We start from the raw sequence: 10,307 nt of genomic DNA, 5'->3' as shown, positions 1-10,307 counted from the left end.
TAAGGAGAAAAAGGGACAAAACTCAAGATCTAGCTAAATAGATAGATAAAAATCGAATCTTGAACACTTATAATGGTCCAAAAGAGTGCCAAACCGAAGATAAGAGCTCTGCTTGCTAGATCCTTGCTTCCTTCTCTTAATCTTCTCCTTCTTTTGCTCCAAAATGCCACACTAGCTCACAATATGAGATATAATGACGATTAGGATTCACAAAACCGATAATAGGGTTTGGAGGCTGATAAAAGATCAACATCAAAGACTTAAGGAGATTATATAGGTTGAAAACCCTAAAATTTAGGGTTTCTCATCCAGCCGCCAACTCGTCGAGTTTTCCTCACCAACACGTCGAGTTGGTCCAAAAAGATGCGCGACCCAAAACTTTCCAACACGTCGAGTTGAGGCCATCAAATCGACGAGTTCCAAGGGAAACTTGCCTTTTTAAAGAATAAATCTCTTACCTAGAAATCGGGATGTTACAATTAAGAATGAGCACAAGCTAAATATGAAGGTCACAAAAGTGAGGATGTTGTAGTAATCGTGTAATATACCTTTATTGTGTAAGGTATTAGAAACAACACTTAGAAGTACAATAGAAGCGACTTTAATCACGTAGAAATTGAAGAAACAAAGATTGTGGTGGTTTCAGACATATACTTAGGACATATGCAACGGATTTCACTCCATAAGGTGGTGACGGTCGTTGTAGATCGTGCGAGGAAGAGAGACCATATGCTAAAGAAGCATGAAGATAATGTAATGTTAATTTTGAATGAGGTTTTTCTCTTTACAAGGACACGAGCTTTGATTAGAGAGTGTGGATGCATAAGATTAAGGTCTTGGAGTAGTACATGAGTTGCCTAGTTGCCACTTGCCTTTACATTGTTTGTGTATTTTGCCTAGTTTTCACTGTTTTTACTTTCAACTTGTTTTGTCGATACTTTTCCTCCTAGTTATTACTTGTATCTACCTTACCTATTTGTATGTTGGTTTTATATGTACCTTCTCACCATGCTCCTTTTGATTTTCGATCTATTTTTCATTTTATTGCTCGTATATGTGTCTTTTTTCCTTTGTGAAACTCTGTTGATTATTTCTTCTTTATGGGTTGACGTTTCACTTATACACGAATAAATAAAATATAGTTAAAAGTTTATCTCATTGACTAGGATTAAAGCAATGAACTACAACATGGTTATGTGATATGCATTGTACTCTGTAATACTCTTTACAAACACAACACGAAACAAATCGTAGTGACTGTAATTAAAATTATTAATCTAAGTAATTGCTACTAATAAGCAAAATAAACTAATGGATGATTACAAAAAAGAATAATGACTTGAAATGGTAACAAACTTTCAACCGGTTCACACTTAGGGAGGAGGGAGTCATTCCCTCCCAACCCACTGAACCCACTGCCACATCAGTTTTTCTCTTTCATTTTTCTTCATCTTTCCCAACCCACAACACACGAAAACCTTATATTTTTCAACCCACTCAACCCATTCAATTAAAAAAAAATACAAAACAATAAAGGTAAAATATTAATTAGCAATAGAGTTACCATCGGTACCTCCAAGATACAACTCCCTTATTTAATTGGTTTCACTAACCCACTTCATCCTCCCCTCTCTCTCCCTCTCTCTCTCTCTCTCTCTCATTTTCTCTTGTACCATGTGTTTTAAGACTTGTACATTAGTTGTTTTGTATTTTTTTTAATTGAGTGGGTTGAATGGATTGAAAAAGATATGATTTCCGTGTGTTGTGGGTTGGGAAAGATGAAGAAAAAAGAGAAACAAAAACTGATGTGACAGTGGGTTCAGTGGGTTAGGAGGGAACGACTCCCTCCTCCCTTAGTCACTGAACTTTTTTTCGTTCTTGATTTACCCATGAATTATTTGAAATGTTCACATTTTACCCTTATGACCGGTTGTAACCGGTCATAAGGATAAAATGTGAACAATTTTAAATAATTCAGGGGTAAATCAAACAGAAAAAAATTTGAATTATTAAAAATAAACAAAGTTGAAAGTTCGTTGACCTCTCTAGTCATTATCACCATTAAATTTGTCATATTTATGGTCCTCACTAAGAGTTAATTTCAACAAAGAAGTCATATATCTTATTTTTTCACTCTTGAGATGATCGAGTCTCGTGTACATTTTTTAGAGTTTTACATTCCACACCGGTCCCATCGTGAATTCACGGTTATTTTGGTAAACTCTTGAATTATGACTATTTTGTTTAGGGATGAGCATATGGACCGGGGAACCGGCCGGAACCGGTCGGGCCGGGACCGATACTATAATTTCATCAGTTTTTGGAACCGGGACCCGGTAAGAACCGGTCGTTGGAACCGGCCCAAAACCGGGAACCGGACCGGATAACTCACTTAAATTTTGAAACTTGCATAACTCACTCAATTTAAATTTTTTTGACCTGAATCTTTTTCCTACATGTAGATTATGATTTGTAGTTAAGTTTAGACTATAAAAACGCTTGATGTGGTTAAAAACTGAATGAGCTACAAGCCCCGCAAGGAAGGGTGTCAAATCGGAATTTTTTTTATGTTTCAGCAATTAAATGTAATCTGACTTTGTTGTTCAAATGTGCATAACTCACTCAATTTAACTTGTTTTGACTTGAATCTTTTTCCTAAATGTATATTAGGATTTTTAGTGAAGTTTAGACTATAAAAACGCTTGATATGGTTAAAAATTGAATGAGTTACAAGCCCCGCAAGGAAGGGTGTCAAATCAGATTTTTTTTTATGTTTTAGCAATTAAATGTAATCTGACTTTGTTGTTCAAATGTGCATAACTCAGTCCATTTAACTTGTTTTGACCTGAATCTTTTTCCTACATGTAGATTAGGGTTTTTAGTTAAGTTTAGACTATAAAAACGCTTGATTTGGTTAAAAATTGAATGAGCTACAAGCCCCACAAGGAAGGGTGTTAAATCAGAATTTTTTTTATGTTTCAACAATTAAATGTAATATGACTTTGTTGTTCAAATGTGCATAACTCAGTCAACTTAACTTTTTTTACCTGAATCTTTTTCCGACATGTAGATTAGGATTTTTAGTTAAGTTTAGACTATTAAAACGCTTGATTTGGTTAAAAATTGAATGAGTTACAAGCCCCGCAAGGAAGGGTGTCAAATCAGAATTTTTTTATGTTACATCAATTAAATGTAATTTGACTTTGTTGTTCAAATGTACATAACTCACTCAATTTAAGTTTTTTTGACCTAAATCTTTTTCCTACACGTAGTTTAGGTTTTGTAATTAAGTTTAGACTATAAAAACGCTTGATTTGGTTAAAAATTAAATGAGTTACAAGCCCCGCAAGGAAGGGTGTCAAATCATAATTTTTTATGTTACATCAATTAAACGTAATCTGACTTTGTTGTTCAAATGTGCATAACTCAATCAATTTAAATTTTTTTTGACCTGAATTTTTTTCCTACACGTAGTTAAGGTTTTGTAGTTAAGTTTAGACTATAAAAACGCTTGATTTGGTTAAAAACTGAATGAGTTACAAGCCCCGCAAGGAAGCGTGTCAAATCAGACCGGTTCCAAAATCGAAAACCCGGAAAAAACCAGACCTGGAACCGAAACCGGTAGAACCGACGGGCCGGTTCGGTTCTTGATTTTGGCCGAAGCCGGTTCCCGGGTCAGGTCCGTGTCGGGCCGGTTCCGGCCGTTTGCTCATGCCTAATTTTGTTAAAAGTCATTTACCATTATGTTTTTGTGATTTCTCTAGAAGTTTGATTAGTTGGATTTCATATTTGGTAATTCATATACTAAACTAGTAAACTTTTAGATGTCAATTTTAAAAATATAATTTATAGAATAAAAAACAACCGAAAAATGCATGTAATTTACCATTTGAAATATACTATGCACTCTACCGAATCATACATACTTATAAAGCTAGCATTTTTTCTTGAATCTCATGCATTTGAAACCCCATTTTTTAACTTCCTCAAACCACATTCATTTGAAACCCCCTTTTTTTTAGCTAATGCAACTCAAAAGTTTTATTAATTATGATTTAACACTCAAAAGTTTTATAACTTATATTATGTTTAATTAGCATTTAGTGAAAATTTTACTATAAAAAGGTCAATCTTTTTGGAAGACATGCATACAAATCATATACAAATTTCAAAAAGAAAACAAATTTAAAGGTTTTTATGTTGGGTTGAGGTCTTATAACTACTTTTGGTGATATGCTATTATATTAGAGTTTTTAATTTGTAAGTTTGTTATACTAATTCGTTTTTATATTTTCTTCGTTTTTGGAGTATGTAATACAGGTGTTGTATATTGTGGTTTAATCGTTAATATATTGATCATATGTTATATAGGGTGATGTCGAAAATATTTAATTAAATATTTTAAATATGTTTTTTTTGTGTTTTGTAATTGTACCGTTTCAAAAATATAATTAATTAAAACTCATACATATGTTATACTTTCCATCTCTCTCTCTCTCTCTATATATATATATATATATATATATATATATATATATATATATATATATATATATATATATATATATATTATAATAGAGGTAAAAACACTTCAACCAAAATTCAGTTAAAATCTAATATTTCAAATGTTTTTTAATAATGATTGTAAAAATTTCAACATGTGTTACTTAATTGATTGATTAATAATAATATTAATGTTGTGAAACTCCTAACTCTTAAACTTATATTATTTAATTTGTTAGTTAACTAAAATATTTTTCCTACATAAAGATAACATTTTTATGTTTGGTTACTCATATTTGTTTATGTAATTAGAAAACAAGGTGTACATAGAATGACTATTTCAATTTCACATAGGAATTGATACTACTAGAGAGATATGTTGTCTTTAACCGGTGGTAGAATATCCACATACCATTTTTAATTATTTATATTAATGCTTAGTAATATCTATTTTATATTCCTATTGACCTTAATTTTTTAGGTACAAATTAAGGAAGATGATTCTCGGCGCACCAACATAAAGTCAAACGTACGCCTTGCAAAATATGTAATTAAAATTAAATATCATATTTACTAATCGACTTATTTTATAACTCTTGATGACATTTATGTATAATGATATATTTTGTATGACTTCATTCTTAATTTCAATGTTTAATATTTGAAAGTTCATATATGAAACCTTGTATATTTTGGTGTAATATAAATAGTGTAATACAAAGTTTATTAGTTCAATATTGTTTATTAATAGCTCATTCAAAACAACTTATTTCTTATTTTATCCAAAAAATATTATCGGACATAAGAAAAGTAGATTATATTAATGTTATACAAAAACTTATAATATATATTGGATATTATAAAAGTAAAAGTAAAGTTTATAATGTATGAACTATATTAGATAGTATCAAAATATAAGTTGATGAATTTTTATGTTATTTGATAATTCGGTTAATGCCCAAAACATGACTAAAAATGTAAATTTCAACATATTTCTATTTTTTTCCATAATTATTTTAACCACTTAAATGCATTCTTGCGCAACGCGCGAGGTTAGGCCTAGTTATATATATATGACTGTACAATTTCATGTAAAAATCGCATAAAATAATATTGAACTAGATTTGATTTTATTATTTAATTATTCAAATCCAAGATTTAAAAGCTCATCATCTCCTGTCATCTCTCTCTAGGCTCCTCCAAATATTCTTACACCAGAGGATTGCCCAAAACACACTGTCTCTCTTTCTCTTTCTCTCTCTCCTCTTTCTATTAATTTATACTATTCCCATCAATCCCAGCTACAAATTCCATTTCTTTTCATTTATATACACAAAGGAGTGGAGGAATAACCAAGAAATATGTAAAGTTTTTTTTAGTTAAATTATAATAACAATACCTTGCCTTTGGGGAAGAAACCCACATCCTCCGTTCTCAATTATATGCATATTCATTCTTAGATCTTACCCACCTTCAAATCAGACCTCCATTAATGGTAAGTGTATACAGAAACCAATTTTCTTGTGTAGATTTGCCTAATTTTGTTTTGTATTGATCGATTTCTGTGATCTATTTGAATTGTGGGTTTTTATGAATCTGAAATCTACTTGAGATTGATGTTTGAGGGATCCGATTTTCTTGATTTTAGTTCGTGAATACTCGGACTGTTTTCCGATCACTCTTTGGTACCCGATTCTGCCTAATTTTGTCCGGATAAGGTAAGCATTTACTTGTTTTAATCCTTTCTTATCTACATTTTGATCTGTTGAAACTGGAAATATGCATAATTGTATTGTTCTATCTGCTTCTTCACTAAATTTTTGTTGGACTCATGAAATCTGTAGCGTTTGGATTGCTTTGCATCGATGTAATAGGGTAAAGTTTCGATTTTTAATCAGAATTATGATATCTTTCATACTGTCGTTGTTGTAGTTGAATTGGGTTAGCAACTGAGCATCCCGATTAGTTTTTAGTTGAGGGTTATATCCAATTTCATGGCAATTCAACATGGGGTTATAGTAAAGATGGAATCGGATTTCGGTAAACTATTCATTGGTGGGATTTCATGGGACACCGATGAAGCTCGATTGAAAGAGTATTTTAGTGGTTATGGTGAAGTTATCGAAGCCGTGATCATGAGAGATCGTATCACTGGTCGTGCTCGTGGATTTGGTTTCATCGTCTTCGCTGATCCCGCTGTTGCAGAGAGAGTCGTGATGGAGAAACATATGATTGATGGTCGAACCGTAAGTTAATTCATAAATTCTCTAACCCTAATTAATAACAATCAACAATGCGATTTAGATTCTTAATTTCATTAAAAAAAAAAAATCACACAGGTCGAAGCCAAAAAAGCTGTTCCTAGAGAAGACCACCATGGATTGAACTTGAACAGAAACAACAACAACAGCATTCAAGGATCACCAGGTCCGGGAGGTCGTACAAAGAAGATATTCGTAGGAGGATTAGCGTCAACAGTCACCGAGAGTGATTTCAAGAAATACTTTGATCAATTTGGTACGATTACAGATGTGGTGGTGATGTATGATCACAACACTCAAAGGCCAAGAGGTTTTGGTTTCATCACGTTTGATTCAGAGGAATCAGTGGATCGTGTTTTGCATAAAACCTTCCATGAACTCAATGGCAAAATGGTTGAAGTCAAACGGGCTGTCCCAAAAGAGTTATCCCCGGGCCCCAGTCGAAGCCCGTTGGTTGGAGTTGGATTCAACTACGGGTTAACCCGACCCAACACTTTCCTCACCAGCACCTACCCGCAAGGTTACAACATGAGCTCAATTTATGGAGGTCGAACCGATAGCCGGTTCAGCCCGATTGCACAATCGGGCCGAAACGGGTTCTCACCGTTTGGGTCATCCGGTTATGGGATGGGCATGAACCTGGACCCGGGTTTGAGCCCGAATGCATTTGGAACGACCTCTAACAACATGGGTTACGGGCGGGTTTTGAGCCCGTACTCGAATCGGTTCGTTACCCCGATCGGTTACAACCAAAGTAATGTTAATGTTAGAAACGAGTCGTTTATAGGGTCAACAACTCGAAATGTTTGGGGAAATGGTGGTGGGCTGACGAGCCCGGGTGGGTCCGGTCCTTATTTGGGTTCGGGAACCAACGGTGGGTTTGGAGTATTTGGAAACGGGTCGAACTGGGGTTCGAACCCGATATCTACTCAAGGTGGTGGAGTGAGCTCGTCTGGCTACAGTGGTGGAAGTATAGGCGAAAACAACTATGGAATTGGAGGTGGTGGTGGTGGACTTGGAAGAAACAATGGGGTAACCCATGAAGGGTCTTATGGTAATTTATACCGTGGGGGTTCAATGTATGGTGAAACCACTTGGCAGCAGCAGCCTTCTAATGAGCTTGAGGGTCCGGGTTCCGGTGCGGATTCATTTGGTTATGGGCTTGATAATTCGGAAGATGTCACAGGCAGAAGTTCTGAGGGCTATGTTGGTAATTATAGCATTGCAAATAGACAAACTAATAGGGGTATGTGTTATGTGTATGTCTAATTATATAAATAACAAAATTGACCAAAATGGGTAGGAGTTATTTAACAAAATAACATCTTTTTGGGGCTTATCACAAAATGACCACCTATTTCACAATGAGCCTCCTTAGAAATTGCAAAATTGTTTTTGTTTTTTTTAATGGTCTACACCACAAAAAAAAAAGATATATTGCGAAATACTACATGATTTTTCTTGGAAGGTTTTTATGGTCAAAAAACAATTTCACAATTTGCAAAATGGTGGTCATTTTGTTAAAAATGCATCCATATTGGTCATTTTTGTAATTATCCTCCCTATATTCGTTTTGCTAATTTTAGAATATTTTCAAGATTTACATGTAGATATGTTGGTTTTAACTCTGCTTTTGGTGAATGACAGGGATTGCTGCATAGAAGTTTTTCAAGATTTGCATACAAGAAAGAAGGTAACTTTTAGGAGGAAGTGTTATTTGGTAGAAAACCCAAACCCTCTTTAGTATACAACACGAGGCAGGTTTTAAGGCTATTTGGTTTTGTGGATTCTTCAGAAAAAAGATATAAACTACAAGATTTGATGGCTTTTAAAAAGGGGATTGGATTTGGTGACAAATTATGAATTTTGAATTTTGAATTGACGTTTAGGTTTCCAGTTCAGCATGTGTTCTTGGACAACCCCAACCCCCCCAGTAAGTTCCACTTTTGATGTGTTGTTGTGCATCTTTTCAACATGATGAGAGTGGTTAGATTTAGATCAAAATAATTTGTGTTTCTTTCTTTCATTTCGGATTTTATTTCTTCTTATTGTTGAGTTGTTGTAATGTCTGGTAAATTTGCCAGTACTTGATGATGTTGCTTTTCTTTTCTGAGAATGTACTTTCAGCTTTCTGTTTGATTTACAAATTAAGTGTGAATGATTTAGAGAGATGTAATCCTTATCCTTTAGGATTCGAATTAATTAATAAGTTGAATGAATGTTCGGTTTTTTTTTGTCATCATGGTTTGCATGTTTATATATGTTTTCGAACGAGGTTTAAATGATCTCGTGACATAATCATTTTCATCAGCCTTCTGTTCTTTAGGCCATTTACTCTGTCTAATCATTTAACTTGTTTATTTTAGTTTATGTCTTTTGGGGTTCTTAAATATCTCTATGGCTTTGTCATAATGTTATTTTTAGAGCAACATGACATAAACCCTACATCACCAATAGATGAAAACAGTATTGAAATATGTTCCAATTTCAACAATATGGTATAAAGATGATGTTCTTCTTGTTCTTATGTTCTATCAAGGAAGATCTATCTTTGAACTAAAATCTTTTTTCAGAACCGAATGAAATAAGTTAACATAATAACTATAACGACAAACAAACTATGTTACTGCTAACTAGGTAATAGCCAGTAATTGCCCTTAGTTTGACTCAACTAATGTGCGATATACTATTTCTAGCATAGTTATAATAAAAGATCAAAAGCGGGGATAGCTCAGTTGGGAGAGCGTCAGACTGAAGATCTGAAGGTCACGTGTTCGATCCACGTTCACCGCATTTTTATTTCTCCAATTATACAACCTCTCGTAATTCTTCGTTAAAAGCTCAGTTTTGTGTGTTGTTCAGATTTTCTATATATTAGGGATGGTTTTTTTTCTTCATATTTTCACTTTAAACAACTTAAATAACAACAAAATCTCCGATGAGAAACAAACAAACTATAAGCGGGTTAGGCTAAGTAACAGAGAAACTGACATGAATATAAACAAGGACTACTAGCTTTGAAAGCATGATGTCTGGATAAATAATATACTTATAATGAAAAGACAGGTTTTACAAGTTAGGTAAGTCATCGATGGAATATATGTTAGCTGCTGAGGTTGAAATTTGTGGTCAACTTTCAAGTTGGTTTACCAGGTCTTAAGTGAGTCCTATTCGTAAGGATATGGTGGGTAGAGTTTTCAATAATCACGTATGCAATGTATCTTTTTTCTTTTAGTAAAAATCTTAAATTTTCCATTTAAGCATCAATATTATATACTTGCATCATGGCATTGAACATTTCATTCTGCACTTTAACTCCTCTAATACTTCTTCATTGTTTCATAGTATCTCCTTATCTATTGAACATTCTCTAGTTATCATCATCATGAATCAAAAACTTGTACTTAGTACATAAGTACATGTATACCTTCATGCTTGACACCTTGCACCTCTTATTCATTTCTTTTTATAACATCTACAATATATAGTTTAATTGAATTTTTGGATAATGTGGAATGAGTAATTGTCTTTAAATAGATTAAA

The 10,307-nt window shown here is 33.5% G+C and overlaps 1 protein-coding gene and 1 non-coding gene across 4 annotated transcripts; both read left to right on the top strand.

Moving 5' to 3' along the window:
- Positions 1-5,685: 5,685 nt before the first annotated feature.
- LOC145114449 (heterogeneous nuclear ribonucleoprotein 1-like) lies at positions 5,686-9,003 on the top strand. 3 transcript variants are annotated; one of them, XM_079050457.1, is made up of 5 exons: positions 5,686-5,998; positions 6,152-6,221; positions 6,436-6,749; positions 6,843-8,010; positions 8,412-9,003. In XM_079050457.1, the coding sequence occupies exons 3-5, from the start codon at positions 6,498-6,500 to the stop codon at positions 8,423-8,425; spliced, it is 1,434 nt and encodes a 477-aa protein (XP_078906583.1). In that variant the 5' UTR covers positions 5,686-5,998; positions 6,152-6,221; positions 6,436-6,497; the 3' UTR covers positions 8,426-9,003. The 3 variants fall into 3 exon arrangements, with proteins under 3 accessions (XP_078906583.1, XP_078906582.1, XP_078906584.1); XM_079050456.1 differs by having other exon boundaries at positions 6,116-6,221; XM_079050458.1 differs by lacking the exon at positions 6,152-6,221.
- Positions 9,004-9,484: 481 nt separating this feature from the next.
- On the top strand, positions 9,485-9,557 carry TRNAF-GAA (transfer RNA phenylalanine (anticodon GAA)). Its single transcript has one exon. It is a non-coding gene; the product is annotated as a tRNA-Phe (tRNA).
- The last annotated feature ends 750 nt before the right edge of the window (positions 9,558-10,307 follow it).

Source organism: Lactuca virosa, chromosome 5, assembly GCF_052849685.1.
Source record: "Lactuca virosa cultivar CGN04683 chromosome 5, Lactuca_virosa_CGN04683_v6, whole genome shotgun sequence".
Classification (NCBI taxonomy): Eukaryota; Viridiplantae; Streptophyta; class Magnoliopsida; order Asterales; family Asteraceae; genus Lactuca; species Lactuca virosa.
The sequence above is the reverse complement of the archived record's forward strand: the minus strand, read 5'-3'. Positions and strand labels throughout refer to the sequence as shown.

Bases quoted from the DNA above. Each gene is read 5' to 3' on its own strand.
- LOC145114449 (XM_079050458.1), top strand. From the start codon at position 6,498: ATGGCAATTCAACATGGGGTTATAGTAAAGATGGAATCGGATTTCGGT. The intron at 6,750-6,842 runs GTAAGTTAATTC...AAAATCACACAG, and splicing joins ATATGATTGATGGTCGAACC to GTCGAAGCCAAAAAAGCTGT.